Genomic DNA, 17,709 nt, shown 5'->3' with positions numbered 1-17,709 from the left:
GGACCTTCACTCTTCCTCTTCCGCATTATTTGCGCGGATGCCCGCGGACACGGCGGACGCCCAAGGCGGCGTGGGCTCCGCGCCGCCGACGCTGCGCTGGAGCAAGCTGGAGACGGTGGCGCGGCGCAACGGCGAGGCTCCGACGCGTCGCTCGGGCCACTCGCTGTCCATCGTGGGCTCCAGCGGCTACCTCTTCGGCGGCTGCGACTACGCCGAGCCGCCGGGCCCCACCAACGACCTGTTCGCGCTCAAGATCAACGCCAACGCCCCCAGCGAGTGGGAGCGCCTGCGCTCGCCGCTGGGCGGCGCGTGGCCCCCTCCCAGGTGGAAGCACTCGGCCACGGTCGTGGACAGCAAGATCTACGTCTTCGGCGGCTTCCACAGCAGCTCCACGCGGTTCAACGACCTGTGGGTCTTCAACCCCATCACGCTGGACTGGAGCCAGCCGGGGGCGGCCGTCGCCGTGAACTCGCCTCTTAATAGTACTAACATCAACACCATCCATCGTGCCAGTGTGGCCAAGACGGTGGCCCTGACACTGCCAGCACCCAGGGGGGCGCACACGGCGGTGGCTATTCGACGGAGTATCTACGTGTTTGGGGGCTACGGAGGCACGGGCTACGGCAGAAGAGACTTCGACGACTTGTACATGCTGCGCACGGACGACCTGAGCTGGACGAAAGTCACGTGCAAGGGCAAACCACCGGAGAAACGAGCAGGACACCAGGCGTGCGCCGTGGATGACTTGATGCTAGTCTGTGGAGGCTGGAATAGCGTCGCGCAGTTTAACGACTTGCATATTTTTGACTCGACCGTGAACTCGTGGACGCTCGTGGAAGGCACGCACATGGCCACGGCGCTGCCGAGGTGGAACCACGCGTGCTGCGCCGTGCTGGCCATTCCACACGCCAAGGTTTTCGTGTTCGGCGGCGTGGTCGGAGAGGCGAATAACTACAACGCACAGGGGAGCTATATGAATGACTTGAGCGTGCTTGACACGGGTGAAATGAGCTGGACCATCCCGGAGATTGAGGGCACGCCACCCTGCGGACGAAGTGACACGACACTTGCCTACGATGATAAAGGCAGCCGACTGATTGTATTTGGTGGTTGGGCCAATGTATGGCTCAATGACATGTTTTATCTTGATGTTAGCTGCGTGGTGGGCCCGCCGTACGGTATTACGGGGATCTTCCCGGACTTTGGACCGATCACAGGCGGCACGGCTTTGGTGATCGAAGGCATTGACTTTGTCAACAAACCAGTGACAATCAGATTTTCGTGTCGGAAAGGATCCGTCGATGTTCCAGGTGAATACGTCAACGATCACACGCTAAATGTTGTTGCACCGGATTTCACAGCATTCCCGGCAGGCGATGTCCAAGTTCGAGTGGCATTGCAGGGTGACTCATTCACGACAACTTTTCAGACCTACAGCTATTTTTCTGTTACACATGCACCGCTATGCTTTGCGTACGGCCCTGGCGTACTTTCAGGAGGTGCCAGCGGCGAACCTACGTGTTTTATCATCCAGGCTAGAGATGCTCAACGTAACTTACGAACACGTGGTGGCGATGAATTCATCATTGAAGTGTCTGTTGATGAGTCGGATCCAATATTCCTGCCGAGTTTGCAGATACAGGACCTTCTAAATGGTAAGTATCTAGTGAGTTACACAGTACCGAGCCCGGGTGAATACCATGTTAAAATTGAGTTCCAGGGTACGTTCGGTGGCAATGCTGGCCCAATTCGTGGATCACCTTACAGTGCGACATTCGATGATATCGTCACCCGAGAGATGAATTTAATGACAGGGAAGCTTGTTCTAGACCAGGTTTTGCACGACCTACAAGGACTTCAGCAATCGACGCGGGAGTGCAATATTGGCCTCGAACAACCGCTGTCGGATCCAACATGGACGCCTGAACAGGTCACGGCTGCGTTGATTGGCTTGAAAGAACACGTATTCATGGTCGAGAAACGTGGAGAACAGATATCGTTATCGATTGAAGAACTTCGTGCAGAAATTGCCTTTCTAAAAGATGCGGGCATTCTGGTAACGAAGGAGCTTGATATTTTGATGTCCATTGAAATGGCGTGGGCGGAGGTCTTGAAGAAGGTTCCAGCTGCAAGCAATCGGATTGCCCCGTTAATTGCTACACAGAGTTTGAAATTCCGCGATGAGGTTGCCGTCTACCTGGAGGAGCTGCATACAAAAAGAAGCACAGCTCAAATTGAAGGGCTTCTGGATTTTCGCTATTGGTGTGAATGCGGCGGTGGCATTGATCTCGGAAGAACAGGCAAGCGCTGAAAAGGATCAAATCGAATTTCAGAAAAAGAGACATATCGCTGAGATATTAGAATGCGAAGATCTGATGGAGCCGTGTGCATCCGTACTGACAGCTATTCAGCGAATACTAACGCATTGCCAACAAATGTGGGAAGCAATATCGGACGTGACGAGGAAAATTGATCTGTCGAGAGATATTTCCGTGGAGCATGATTGATGGTATAGTATTGGAGGAGGAAGCAAAGGCATTTCTAGCGCTTGTTAAAGCCACCCACAAGGATATTCGAGACTGCGATGCATTCAAGAAGTTTGAACGACTTGTAAAAGACTTTCTCAGCACATGTCCGCTGTTTCAAGCGTTACGGCACCCATCCATGCGCAGGCGGCATTGGCAGGATCTTATCGCGGTTACTGGAAAAGACTTTGAATGTCCCGAAGACAATCCGTCCATGAAATTTGCTGACATTTTAGCTTTAAACTTGCACGAATTTCAGCGCGATGTAGAGGAAATAACGGATCGTGCTCAAAAAGAAGCCAAACAAGAATCCGTACTACAAGAGTTAGAAACACGATGGTCTAGCATTTGCCTAACCATGACACTCTACAAAGAAACAGCGGTACCGTTGCTTGCTATGACAGAGGATGATGTGGAAATGCTGGAATCGGACCAATTGCTAGTACAAGGAATGGCATCAGGAAGGAACAGCTTTTTCCAAGAGCAAACCCAGCTGTGGAAGTCGAAACTTATGCTTGTGTCAGAAACCGTTGGAGCACTGCTCGATATTCAGCGTTCGTGGTCGTACCTTGAGCCACTCTTCATGCAATCAGAGGAAGTGAAACGCGAACTTCCGGACGAAGCGACGAGGTTTGAAGACGTTGACGAGCTCGTTCGACAAACGTTACAGCAGATGTGGGAACAAGAACCACCTGGAAATGTCTTGCTTGCCTGTCAGCTTCCAGGTCTGCTTGCACTGCTCAATGATCTCCGTGCACGACTTGAAAAGTGTCAGCAAGCGCTGAAAGAGTATCTGGATTCGAAGCGCCGCTTATTCCCACGTTTTATTTCATCTCCGAGGCCGATCTGCTCGACATTTTGTCAAATGGTAGTAGTCCACAAAAAATTATGGTTCATTTGGAGAAGGTGTTTTAGCTACACATACACTGGTTTTGGAAAAGAAACTGCTGGGGCAGCAAGCTCGATGTTGGCTACGCATTTCATATCTAATGATTCTGGAAAAGAGACTATTTCTTTTGAGAACAAGGTACAACTGGACGGAAAAGTAGAGCTGTATATGCAGACGATACTGGAGGCAATGCAGCGCACACTAAAAGAGCATGTAACGCGCTCAATCAACCGATTTCCTGAGCAAAATCGCGTAGATTGGTTGTTACAAAAAGTCCCATCGATTAATGAAGGTGCCGTTTCTAACGACAATATGGATGCAGCTCAGATTGCCTTACTGGTCGCTGGAATCGAATACGCAAGAAGTGTTGAACATGCTTTTGAGTTGCTTTCAAAGGGTCATGCGACTGCGATGAAAGAACTTCGAGAAGGTTGTGATCCAGCTCAACGATCTCATTAAGCTTACCCAAACTAATTTGCCAAAAGCGGATCGCCAGCGGACTATGTGCATGATCACAATGGATGCACACTCACGAGACATCGTACAGAAACTTCTCTATGAAGAAATTACAGCACCTAGCTCGTTTCTCTGGCAGTCGCAACTGAAACAACGATGTTCAGGCCAACTAAACAAAACATATTTGGAGATCTGCGACGCAACTTTCGATTACGGGTTTGAATACTTGGGGAATGGTCCGAGGCTCGTTATCACGCCGTTAACTGACAGAATTTATGTCACCGCTACTCAGGCGCTTCACATCCAGATGGGTTGCGCTCCTGCCGGACCCGCAGGAACAGGCAAAACAGAAACGACAAAAGACTTGGCCAATATGGTAGGCAAGATATGCTATGTGTTCAACTGCTCGCCCGAGATGGACTACAAAAATCTGGGAAACATTTTCAAGGGGTTGGCGAGTGCAGGAGCTTGGGGGTGTTTTGATGAGTTTAATCGACTTGCACCTGAGGTATTGTCGGTCTGTTCGGTCCAATTTAAAGCGGTGTGCGATGGAATTCGAAGTGAAAGCAGTCACGTGGTCGTAGAGGGTGACTCGGTCACGCTTGATCCCACGTGTGGCACATTCATCACCATGAATCCTGGATACCTAGGTCGGTCAGAGCTCCCGGAAGGCTTAAAAGCTCTGTTTCGACCTATTACAGTGATGGCACCTGATCTCGTGTTGATTTGTGAAAATATGCTCATGGCGGAAGGTTTCAGAGAGGCAAAGATGCTCGCCACAAAATTCTTCAGTTTGTATTCTCTACTCCGAGAGCTTCTCTCCAAACAGGATCACTACGATTGGGGTCTGCGAGCTGTCAAAAGCGTGCTAGTCGTTGCTGGATCGTTCAAGCGAGCAGAACCAAAGTTGTCTGAACAGGAAATTTTGATGCGATCGCTCCGCGACTTCAACTTGCCAAAAATTGTCAAGCAAGATCTTCTGATTTTCAATGGCCTGCTCAGTGACCTTTTCCCCAATATGAATCTGCCGCGCAAAATTGACGAGTCGATGGAAAAGTATGTTCATGTGGCGTGTGACGATCGGGGACTGTGGCCTCATGAACAGTTCCGTCTGAAAGTTATACAGCTTGAAGAGTTGCTTGCAATCCGACACTGTGTTTTTGTGATGGGGCCACCAGGAAGTGGAAAGACAGAATGCTGCGAGACATTGATTACTGCTAGAAAGAAAAAAGGTGAGGATTATGCTACAAAAGTGGTTGATCTCAACCCCAAGGCAGTTTCCACTGAAGATTTATATGGATACATGGTGCTCGGGACACGGGAGTGGAAGGATGGTCTGCTTTCTAAGATTATGCGTGATGTTGCTAGTACTTCAGTGACAGACCCCCGTCCGAAATGGATTGTATTGGACGGAGATTTGGATGCCAACTGGATCGAGTCAATGAACTCTGTCATGGATGACAACAAAATGCTGACCCTTGCGTCAAATGAGCGCATTCCACTAAAGCCCAACATGCGGCTTCTATTTGAAATTCGCGACCTGAAGTATGCAACCCCTGCCACAGTATCACGCGCAGGTATCTTGTACATATCGGACGACGATGGATTTCAGTGGAGATCATTCTTAGCCAGCTGGGTGGCAACTAAAGGCACGTCTGTTCCACAGCGAACTGCTTTAGGAGAAGCAATGAACAAGTACATCGATCCAATTCTTGCATTCGTCAAGCAGTGCTGCAAGACAATCGTGCCGATGCAAGAGATAACCATGGTACACACGTATCTCTACTTTTTAGACGCAGTACTTGATGTTGAAACCCTCCGCGATTCAAAGAAAGTGGATGTCATAAGTGGTTTCATATCGGTGTGGGCATTTGGAGCTGCCCTCACAATCACTGATGACGGGACGGACTACCGCAAACTGTTTAGTGAGTGGTGGCGCAGCGAGTTCAAGCATATAAAGTTTCCAGCTCGCGATACTGTTTTTGATTACTGGCTTGACCCAAATACGCTTTCGTTTGACACGTGGCGAGCATCACCATACTTTAAGGCCGTCCATTTCGATGGATCTGTTGCTATGTCGTCAGTCACCGTTCCTACCCCCGAGACGGCTTCCATTACAAGCTGGCTGAGTATAATGGTTCGTGAAGAGCGTCCTTTTATGCTTTGCGGCAACGCAGGAACTGGCAAAACGCAGTTAGTTCAAGGATTACTCAAGAATCTTGATGTTCGAGTCTCCCCAACTAAACCAGGTGTTAGTGCTCCGACCTCATCTTCAACAACGTCTCCAGCTGCAGCTACAAAAGGACCAGCAGCTAGTATGAACATCAACTTCAACTATTACACTAACGCGTACGCACTTCAAGCTATCCTGGAATCAAAGCTTTCAAAGCGCGTTGGTTCGACGTTCGGACCTACAGATGGAGACCAATTAATTTACTTTTTAGACGATCTCAATCTTCCTCAAGTAGACACATATGGAACGCAAAGTGCTATCGCTTTACTTCGTCAATACTTGGATTATGGTCATTGGTATGATCGTGCGAAGTTCTCCATAAAGCAAATCGTGAATGTGCAGTTTGTGAGTTGCATGAATCCAAACGCTGGCAGTTTCAGTATCAACCCACGCCTCCAGCGGCACTTCGTAACATTTGCGCTACCTCAGCTAAGCGCTGCTAGTCTGCAAGTAATTTACACAACCTTTCTCGAGGGCTATGTGGCTGATTTTGTTGAAGATATCCGAAAGATGTCTCAACCAATTATGAAAGCAGCTCTGAATCTCCACGTGCAGGTGTGTAGCGCTTTCCGTAAGACAGCAGCCAACTTCCATTATGAATTCAATATTCGGCACGTCGCGAATGTCTTCCAAGGACTGCTGATGGCGAAGCCACCAACGTTTGAAGATCCACTAAAATTCGCCCTTCTTTGGGTTCACGAAACCTCACGTGTTTACGGAGATCGCATGGTATCAACGCAGGATTTAGCAAAATTCACGGCGATCGTACAACAGCAAGCCCGCAAATGCTTTCCTGCGCTAAATTTTACTCGATACTTCGCCCCCATTTCGTCCAGTAACGAAAGTGCGAATGAATCAGCGTTACTCCAGACCGACCCAATTCTCTTTTGCCATTTTGCCAATGGTTTACGGACAAACGAGTATGATCAGGTTGTGTCGTATCAAGTGTTGCATGCCACTGTGGAAGAAGCGTTGGCGGAGCACAATGAGTTGAATACGAAAATGGACCTGGTGCTGTTCAAAGATGCACTCGAGCATATCGCTCGCATCGTCCGCATAATCTCGAATCCATCAGGCCACGCACTTCTCGTGGGTGTTGGCGGTAGCGGGCGCAAGTCGTTGGCTCGTTTGAGCGCATTTATATGTGGCTATGCGCTAGTGGAAATTGCGATTTCTCAAGCGTATTCACTCTTAGACTTCAAGTCTGATCTTCAAAACATGTTTATGAAGGCTGGAGTCAAAGGTGACAACGTAGTTTTCTTATTTGATGACAATCAGATAAAGAATGAGCGCATGCTCGTGTACTTGAATGATTTGCTGTCAAGCGGAAATATTCCTGATCTCTACAGCTCTGACGAGCAAACGAATTTGATCCAGCAATTCCAACCGAAGATGATGGCAGCGTTAGCAGCTAGTGCCGCATCGGACCCAACTGGTGATTCGAACGGCACGATTGGCCTCGGGTCCGAAGGGTATGAGAAAGAACGCGCTTGGCGGTGGTTTGTTCAAGAAATTAAGCGAAATCTGCATGTCGTACTCTGTTTTTCACCAGCGACGCCCGACTTTCGAATGCGAGCTCGAAAATTCCCAGCACTAGTGAACTGTTCCCTGATTGACTGGTTCCAGCCGTGGCCGAAAGAAGCGCTGCGCTCTGTAGCTGCCCGCTTCCTAACGTTTGATAGTGACCCTCAGCTGAATACGGCCGACAATGTTGCAATGGCCATACAAAATTTCATGCCATTTGCTTTCCAGAGTACTAACACTTTAGCCAAGGAGTTTCTTTCTAATGAAAAGCGCCACGTGTACTCAACTCCAAAGTCGTATTTGGAGTGTCTAACGTTGTACCGCCGCCTACTAGCTCAGAAACACTCGAGTCACCAAAAGGCTATGCAACGCCTTCAAACTGGACTCGAGAAAATGGAGTCGACTGGAGAGATCGTAGCAACAATGGAAGAAGAGTTGAAGCGCACCCTTGAAGAGGCTGAAAAAAGAAAGTTATTGTGGAAGAACTCGCTGCTCGCCTCCAGAAAGACAAAGAGCTCGTTGAAAATGAGACTGACAGAGCTAATGTTGAACGCGAGAAGTGCGCAGTGATTCAAGCAGACGTCTCTATCAAAAAAGCTGATACGGAAGCGGACCTCGCTCAAGCACAACCGATGGTGGATGCTGCAATGGCTGCTTTGGATACGCTCAATAAAAAAAGATCTTGGAAATTGCAAGACCATGGCTAAGCCTCCCGCAGGAGTCGGCGACATTTTTGGTGCTGTCGTGGTGTTATTCGCCGGTGTTAATCCAAACATTATCGTCCAGAAGAATGGTAAAGTAAAAGACAAAGATCGATCTTGGGAGGCCACGAAAAAGGCTTTGTTAGGCAACATCAACGCCCTGGTAGAGGAGCTAAAAGGTTTCAAGACACTTGTCGACAACCAGCAGGTTCCTGAAATCAATTGGAAGGAGATTCGGCCATTTTTGCAGCTCGAGCACTTTAATGTGGAAATTATCGAGAAGAAAAAACTCGGCAGCCGCAGGACTCTGTGCGTGGGTGATTAATATCGTTGCGTACTACGATGCAATTATCGTAGTTGAGCCCAAGAAGCGTGCACTAGAAGAAGCTAACGAAAAATTACGGGTAGCAAATGAAAGGCTCGAGTTGGTGAATCAGAAGGTTGCGGCGCTGGAAGAGAAGCTGGCAACTTTGACCAACGAATTTGACAAAATAAACAAGGAGGTCCAAGACGCTATTGCTCTGCTGGAAAGAGGTCGCTTACGAATGGAGCTCGCCCGGAGGCTGGCTAAAGCGCTTGGCAGTGAGAGCGAACGATGGGCTCACGAACTCGAGCAGCTCCGTGTAAGTGCAGAGATGTTAGTGTGTGATGTCGTGATTGCAGCCAGTTTTGTCTCGTACGTTGGTGCATTCACGAAGCCTTTCCGTGATTTACTGATCAATGACAAGTGGTTACCGTTTCTTCGTAAATCGCTGACTGAGAAGCCATCCAAAGCCGATAAGGACAAACCTACATCAACAACGACTGTTATGTCTGAAGATGGCAACCCATTGCACATTCTGGCGACACAGTCTGAAATCGCTGAGTGGAACACGAGAGGGCTTCCAAGTGACCGCGTGTCGGTTGAAAATGGAGCTATCGTGCGAAATAGCACTCGCGCTCCACTACTAATTGATCCGCAGCTGCAAGGAATATATTGGTTACGAGAAATGGAGAAGTACGCGAGACGCGCTGCGCCCAGTTCACTTCAAGTAGTGCGCCAGGATCAACCCAACTTACCAAATCTACTGGAGACAGCTGTGGAACGCGGCCACTCTGTGATCGTCGAGAACATAGGCGAAAGGCTGGAAGTGTGTTTATGGCCAGTCATATCCCGATCCACGACTGTGCGTGGACATAAAACCATGCTGAAAATGGGGGATAAAATGGTGGAGCTGCACCCCGATTTCCGTCTGTACCTTCACACAAAGCTGTCGAATCCTCACTATCCACCTGAACTGCAGGCAGAGACCACAATGGTCAATTTTGCAGTGACCCAACAGGGTCTAGAGGACCAACTATTGTCGCTTGTCGTACGCAAAGAGTGGCCGAAGATGGCAAAAGTGCGTACAGCACTCATCCATCAGCAGAACGAATTCAAAATCAGGATACAGACATTGGAGGACCGAATCTTGTCTAGTTTAGCGGATGCCGAAGGCGACGTGACGGAAAACGTACAGGTGATAACAGACCTAGAAACTACCAAAGCCACTTCTCAAGAGATTGCGAAGAAGGCTGCCAAGGCTACGGAGTATGAAGCTCAAATCAACGAGCTTAGCGCAAAGTACCAGTCTGTCGCGAGCCGAGGGGCTCTGCTTTTCTTCATCATGGATGGATTGCACCGCATGCATTCGTACTATGTGTACTCGTTGAATGCTTACGTGGTAATATTTCAGCGCGGTATCGACCTAGTTCAGCCAGAGAAAGATCCAGGAAGGTCACCTTCATCAGGCGGCGGTGGTTTGCTTGGTCGCTTAAAAGCGGCTGCGAAGAAAGTCATTGTTTCGCAACGCTTCCAGTGGAATGCGGACTTGCTACTTGCCGATCGAGTTGTGGAAAGCAATAGCGAGCAGGATCTTGATGAGCTAATGAAAGAAACAGATCAGGAAGAAAAACCATCTTCTGCCCAGATCGAAGCACGCTGCACTCAACTCAAGACATCCATTACAGACGTGGTTTTCAATTACATACGCCGTGGTCTATTTGAAAAGGACAAGTTAACATTAGCTACCCAGTTGTGCTTTTCCATTTTGCAAACGGAAAAGAAAATCGATGCGATTGATATTCGTCAGCTGGTAACCTGTGGAACTGCAAACGATATGGGATCTGGAATGGGACTGCTCAGTGAATGGATGTCGGAGACAGTTTGGCTCCGTGTGCGCAAACTCGAGGAAAATATCGCTAGCCTCCAGAAGCTTACCACATTTATGCGGTCCGACAGTGAAGAGTGGCGAGAGTGGTGTGACGCCGAGAAACCGGAATTAAAGCCTATGCCGGGCCAGTACAAGACCTCGATTACTCCAATTCAACTCCTGCATATCATCCGAGTTCTGCGCCCCGATCGAATGATATTTGCATTGCGCTCATACCTTGGCGATACGTTCGGGAAGCAAATGGTCCAACAACCACCATTTGACATGGAAGCCGCTTATCAAGAGACTAGTGCCTCGACCCCTATGTTTTTCGTGCTATTTCCCGGTGTGGATCCAACGTCGTGGGTCGAGACGCTGGGTAAGAAGTTTGATTTCATGTACGAGCGAGGAAATCTTATCAACATATCTATGGGCCAAGGTCAAGAAGAGTATGCTGACAACATTCTAATGAAGTTCTCACGCGAAGGCAACTGGGTAATTCTGCAGAATATTCACTTAATGCAGTCGTGGCTTCCCAGACTTGAGCGAACGCTGGAAGTCTATTCGGTGTCTGCGGACCAACGATTCCGCTGCTTCCTGTCATCTGAAGGACCTGCGTTAGCTTCGCTCAGTAATCTCCCGGAATCACTTCTTCAAAGTTGTATCAAGGTTGCTAACGAAGCCCCAACGGACCTGAAGAGCAATTTACGACGGGCGTGGGCGAACTTCTCTATGAAACAGCTCGAAGTCTGTGCTCAGCCTAACGAATACCAAGGGTGCTTATTTGCGCTATGCTTCTTCCATGCACTTGTCTTGGGACGACGGCGATTCGGCTGCCAAGGTTGGAGCCGCCCGTATAGTTTCAACACAGGCGACCTGTTGATTTGCTCCGACGTACTCCGGCGATATCTCGATACTGCAGTGACAAGCCGGTCAAAAGCCTTGCCATGGGACGATCTTCGATACATTTTCGGCGAGATCATGTATGGAGGTCACATAACTGATCACTGGGACCGAATTACCAACAACACGTATTTGAATGAAGTCTTTACGCAAGACATTTTAAAAGGAAAGGAGCTCACAGCAGGGTTCAAGTGTCCGGACCCGTTCACTTTCAGCTATTCCAAGTATGTTGACCACATTGAAACACGACTGCCAAGCGAGTCGCCTACAGTGTATGGATTGCATCCAAACGCAGAGGTGGGGTACCTTGTAGAAGCGTCCAGCGATCTATTCACTACGATTGCAAAGTTCCAGCCCACAGCGGGTCCACCAACACCTGGGGATGGCTTGGTTGCTAGATCTGTATCCTCGGCTGCAGCTTCAGGGATGTCAAAAGAGAATACCCAGGTATACGCGGTTATTGAAGAGCTACTAGAAAAGCTTCCACCGGAGATTGATCTAGCAGACTTGCAAGCCAAAGCGGAACCGCTTCTTGCGACCGATCAGTCGCCTTACGTTGTGGTTGCCCTTCAAGAAGCGGCTCGTATGCACGCGCTACTACACGAGATCCAGTCCAGCTTGATAGAACTGACAAAGGGAATCCAAGGAACGTTAAATATGACGGAATCCATGGAGGACCTCATGGAGGCCCTCTCGATCAACCAAGTACCCGGCCGCAATGTTCTGCACATGTGCTCGTGGGAGCGATACGCATGGTGGTCCCGTAAATCGTTATCACTGTGGTTTGCAGACTTGCTGGACCGTATCCAATTTCTCTTGAACTGGACCAGTGAGTTCAGGTTACCATATTCAATGTGGATATCCGGTCTGTTCAATCCAACTGCATTCCTTACCGCGATCAAACAATGCACGGCACGGACCCACGGTATTCCACTTGACTCCATGGCCATTGAAACTCATATGACACCTATCGCCGAAGCAGAGGGAGCGGAGTCATATCCTGAAATGGGGGCGTACATTCATGGTCTGTTCATGGAAGGCGCGCGGTGGGAGTTCCCGATGAAGGACGGTGAAAAAACGTCGCCGTTTTCGTACGAGATCGACTCCACTCCTTGTGGTGGCCATCTCGTGGATCCCATGCCAAAGGAACTGCTACCTGCGGCACCTGTAATCTACGCCCGAGCAGTTGTCATTGATAGCAAGTGGGAAGCCACTGCAGTGGGGCACTTTCGTCGAAACAAAGATGTGTTCGATTGTCCTGTGTACCAGACAACACTTCGAGGACCAACTTATGTGTTCCTTGCGACTCTCAATACCATCGATCCAAAGGCAAAGTGGATATTGGCAGGCGTGGCGCTTGTTATGCAGAGGGATTCCTAGCTCAAGTTTAACGCAATGTATTTTGTTAGGAAACTTGAACAACTAGTTTCGCTCAACCATTTCGAGTCAGGTAGTTAACCCGCGTTACGCCTGCTTGGGGTTGAACAGCTTCGGCATTTGCTGCCAGCACTTCCAGTAGTTTTCGTCGTTGTGGTCGCACTGGAGAGCATAGTCCGTGAGCTTAACCAGGTACGTCGACTCAAACATGAACGCAAGTCCGCCGTCGAACTTCTCTGGCTTGAGCTGCGCGTTCGAAGCAGCGAGGAACGTCGCAGCGTCAGGTCCGTGAGGCGTGTCGACACTGTGGAGAGAGGCGCCTCCAGGAGCAAAGCCGTCTTCACCTCCTTTCTTAGCATCGTAGGTGCCGTAGATCATTCCCATGTACTCGCTCATGCAATTGCGGTGGAAGTACGGAGGGCGGAATGTGTGCTCTTGAACCTAGGCATGATAGGAGTGTTAGCAGATTCGTACGAACCAGAAAACACTAAACGAAGTCACGTACCATCCAACGAGGTGGGAAAATGACGAAGTCCGCGACAGCATTTCCAGCCTCCTCCGTCTGGCACGTGAGGACGCAGTAAATAGAGGGGTCCTAGTTGAGGCAAAGTAAGACCTTAGGTTAGTAAAAAAAAAGCAAACCCTCCACATTGCTATGACTCAGGAGCTGAGCAACTTACCGGGTGGTCATAGCTCACAGAGTTCATCGTGCAGAACTTGTCGAGGTTGTACTTGTACGGGACGTAATTTCCGTGCCACGCAACGACGTTGAACGGCGAGAAGGCCATCCGAGCGGAAAATACTTGGCCTCCAAACTGCACGGACACAAAAAGTGAGACTTGCACTCCTAATCGCAAATTCAACAGCAATAGCAGCTTCAGCGCACCTTGTTCACCACCAGGTATTCGGCCTCACGATCTTCGTAGAAAGCGCTCGGATGCTCAAAGTCGCGCGGATTGGCGAGTCCGTTGGCTCCGATAGGTCCCAGATCGGGAAGGATGAAGTGGCGGTTGTACACCTCCAGAATGTAGCCGCGGGAAGGTCCGTCCAGCTCGACCGAGAAGCGAATACCGCGCTAAAATACCATACCACGTTAACCCTACACGTACGCACAATAAATTATCATCCCCACAAAATAATACCTGGATGACGCAGATCTCATGCGGTGACACCTTGAGCTTGCCGAATTCCGTCGTGATCTTCAGATCGCCAACCTGGGGGACTGAATTTGCACCAAAACCAAATCCAGAAACGTCAAACTCAAAACATTTCACAGTTACAGATCAAATCACCCATAACATACCGATCAAAAAGTCGCCGTCCGAGTTGTAGAAGCACTTGTCCTTCATCGACGTGTTGGCGGCGTACATGTGGATGGCCATGCCCGCCTTCATTGTCGGGTCTCCCGCTCCACCTAAACAACGACAACCATCAATGTCAGATTTTGGCAAAAACCCGACTACAAAAATGCGGCACCAACTACAATAATTGACCCACCGATCGTGCGCAGGCCGTCGATGAAGTCGACCTTCTCCGAGTCCGCCGGGAACGGCATGGGTTTCCAGCGCATCTGCTGCGGAGTGAGCTTCTCCTTGGCGAAGTCCGCCTTGACGAACGGGTGGTCCACCTCCTGGTACTTCTCGTGCACGACCGGCGGCAAAATACGGTACAGCCAGCTACCGGAGCACGAAAAGCCACGAATACCAAATCCTCAATTCCAATTCTGCCACTCAATAGTTTGACACTTGGGCACGCACCTGCGCTGGTTCTTGTGGCGCGGCATGGTGAACGCCGTGCCGGAGAGCTGCTCGGCGTACAGTCCGTACGCGCACTGCATCGGGGACAGAGAGGTTAGATATACCGGTGCGAATCTGATGGGGCACCATTGTGTCACAAACCTTTTGCGGGTTGTTCTGGCCCTTGGGCAGCGCATCGGGCAGCGCCTCCGAGCAGAAATCGTTGCCGAAGCCCGGCAGATACGACAGGGAGTCCCAGGTGGCGTCGGTCATGGAGCTTGCAGGAAGGTGCACGTGTCTCGGCGAGTGCTTTTCGGTAAATGAGCTCCTCGATGGAGTGTGCGCAGCTGGTACAGCTGGAGCTTAACACCATCAACAGTATACAAAATCCAAGTGTACGTGTCGAGGGTAGGGGGATAAACTTCAATATTGGACGCTGTCAAATGCGAGACGCCGCTAGGTGGTCATACGTGCATTTAGACGCCTTGCCAAGCTAGCACTCGTGCAAACACCTTTCCCGAGCCAGGCGAGCCGCTCTGAGCACTCTTGGGCGAAGTACGTTGATCAGAGCAGCACCGTTCATGGGCTTACTTGAAAAATATATTTACATAGGCTGTTCAAACATGGCTACACTTTGAGATTGACACTTTGGTTACCATTGATTTGCTAGTTTCGGCTGGAGTATCCTTTCGTCGAGTGTGTATCGTCGATACCGCTCCGCAGCGCGGTCTTCAACGAAGTTCCCGCTTCTCGCATCGAAGGAGCTAACCGTTTTCGCTGGAGATGCTTGAGGAGAAGGCACCACCACTTTTCGAGTCATCGCCTTGACCCCCGCGCACAAAATGCAGTTGGCAAGGGAGTGAAGAGCACACTTTGACTGGGATGAGGTCTCGGCTTGCGGAACAGGAGTCTGGTAGCTGGTAGGCTTGCCAGACGACGAAATCGCAGCACTGCTGTAGGCGAACGTCGAAGTCGCATTCGTTATTACCGTCGTTGCTGCTGCCGCGAGTTGTACTGCGCTAGCGGGCGTGTTGCTGGCGCTGCTCTTCATACAAATGAAGCATCGTAGCAGCTGATGCCGGTGGCACGGACCGTCTTGGGGCTTCCGATTCGCTTCGGTGGTCTTGAATGCGACAGTGACTGATGCCGGCTGACGGTGCACAGCAGCCTCGGTTTGCCGCATGCTCTCATTTACCGAGCACAGCATGCATCCTGCAAGCTTGTGCTTTTCACATGCCTCTTGGGCACGCGGTAGCGGGGTGTAATTGAAACTACCAACGCTAGCATTTTTGAGCAGCGTCGCAGGCTCTTGTTTCGATGCGGCGGTACTGCAGCCACTTGCTGGATTCGGTGACCACGGCTCGTCGCGATTTTCCTTTTGTTCATGCTTTTGGGTCAAAAGTGCAGGGGTTGATTTGGACAGCACTGAGGATGCCCACTCGGGGCTAAAGCTCTTCGCGATGGCAGCAATATTAGAATACTTCCACGAATCCGCGAAATGTATTTCAGCCACGTCATTCCGATTCGGAGGACAGGTAACAGGAGATACACACAATCCAGAGGCTTGATGCCATGCTGCTTCGGATCTGCCTAGATCCGGCGATTCGTCGGCTTGGTTACGCACCGCTGTTGTTTCCCACCTTTGTGTTGCATCAGTTGACAAGCTCCTGTCCAGCGACTGTGTTTCCACTGATTCCTCAAGTTGATTTGTTACATCGTACGACGGGTCAGTGAGCCGAGTCTGGTCATGCGCAACCTTGCTTATCGCTACGGACTTCTGGTGTTGCCCTTTACTTGACCCGAGAGCGTACCGTTCCAGCACTTGCTTGTATGTTCGAGCAGCGGTACCATTATCACTTCCAACCCGCGTCAGATTTGATCGTGACCGAGTTTTCTGCATAGTATTTTGCCTTGTCGCGGAAGAATTCGGCACAGGAATCGTAGTATGACGCTTCGATCCCTGAGCAGGCGTGCTGGTAGCAAGGTCCTTCAGCGGGTCGCAAATTTTCGAGTCAGCTTGCTGCTCCAGATCCTTCACGCGACTTTCAAGTGCCCGGATTTTCTTCACGTCTTCCTCTCTCCACCTCTGGAAGACGGCATTATCTCTCGACAACTTTTTGATTTCCTTGTCTTTTCCCTTTAGTTTTTCCTGGAAGTCTCGTTGCAATGCCTGGTGCTCCTTCAGCCGGGTTTCGTGCCGCCTTCGCTGTTCACTTTCTAATCGTTCTCGAAGCTTCACAATCTGTATTTTCGCCATCAGCAAGTCTGTCGAGCCATCTGTCACCTCGTTCACTCGAATTGTCTGCATCACGGACCTCGCCCGATCTGCAAAGTGTAAGGTTCGAATCGTTTCGTCGCATGACTGCTGCGTTGCGTTCACGGTAGCTATTAGACAAGACTGCGTATTACCACCGAAAGAGTCCTGTAAAACACGGGTCAACGTTGAATCGCGATATGGGATATGCTTTCTCCCAGCTTCTGTAAGCGCCGCAATGCAGTTTCCAAGAGCGGATAAACTCGTGTTGATATTCTTCAATTCTTGTGAGTGTGCGTCTTCCATTTCCACGTCAGTATTCCATTTCTCGGAGCCCGCTAGGTCCACCAAGTTTAATCTTGCTCGTCGGAGAACCTGGCCATCACCATCAGGCGCTGCGCATTGTGTCGTAACGTGGAGCTGTACGATAGCATGGCTTCTGCTACTCGATAGATTCGACTCCGTCTCGCGCACGCACCGATTAGTGTGGCCTTGGTGAATTATCTGCATGGCATTTGAGAACGACGTTATACGCTCACTTGACAGACCTTGAACAGTGACGCTTGTCGTGCCCTCCAACGTGGGTTGCTCGCGAATTAGCAGGGGCTTTTGCCGCATGCGATCAGTGAGGAGATCAAACAGACGGTCATTGTAGATCTGCAGGAAGCTGAGATGCAACTCGACTTGGCAGTTTTTCTCCTTCAAGGTGGCTGCTTGGTCGAGCAGATAGCTGAGTGTACGGGGAACGATCCCCCAAGACGATTTAACCATTCGAAATGAGTCGCTCTCGCCTTGGCTTGCAACTCCTTCGCCAGTGCCTTTGTCTCTAGGTGAACCCAAGTCACGCCCAAAAAGAGTGTGCGTTTTGCCGGTGCCAGTTTGTCCGTATGCAAAGACAGTGGCGTTGTACCCCTCCAAACACGCCTGCACGCTTGGTTCT

The 17,709-nt window shown here is 50.1% G+C and overlaps 2 protein-coding genes across 3 annotated transcripts; one reads left to right on the top strand and one right to left on the bottom strand.

The window, feature by feature from the left end:
• Nucleotides 1-37: 37 nt before the first annotated feature.
• Nucleotides 38-12,782, top strand: IUM83_15614 (Dynein heavy chain; the record flags this gene model as incomplete). Its single annotated transcript, XM_067940447.1, has 2 exons — nt 38-1,310; nt 8,686-12,782. 2 exons carry the CDS (start codon nt 38-40, stop codon nt 12,780-12,782), a joined length of 5,370 nt encoding a protein of 1,789 aa, XP_067790656.1.
• Nucleotides 12,783-12,866: 84 nt separating this feature from the next.
• On the bottom strand, nt 12,867-14,788 carry IUM83_15613 (homogentisate 1,2-dioxygenase; the record flags this gene model as incomplete). Of its 2 annotated transcripts, none has more annotated exons than XM_067940445.1 (9): nt 12,867-13,220; nt 13,285-13,374; nt 13,460-13,594; nt 13,666-13,854; nt 13,922-14,001; nt 14,083-14,193; nt 14,277-14,455; nt 14,537-14,610; nt 14,678-14,788. In XM_067940445.1, the coding sequence occupies 9 exons, from the start codon at nt 14,786-14,788 to the stop codon at nt 12,867-12,869; spliced, it is 1,323 nt and encodes a 440-aa protein (XP_067790569.1). The 2 variants fall into 2 exon arrangements, with proteins under 2 accessions (XP_067790569.1, XP_067790570.1); XM_067940446.1 differs by having other exon boundaries at nt 13,931-14,001.
• Between the last annotated feature and the right edge of the window lie 2,921 nt (nt 14,789-17,709).

The sequence above is a fragment of the Phytophthora cinnamomi genome (assembly GCF_018691715.1).
Source record: "Phytophthora cinnamomi strain GKB4 chromosome Unknown Contig45, whole genome shotgun sequence".
NCBI lineage: Eukaryota > Oomycota > Peronosporomycetes > Peronosporales > Peronosporaceae > Phytophthora > Phytophthora cinnamomi.
This window is presented reverse-complemented; position numbering and strand designations above follow the sequence as displayed.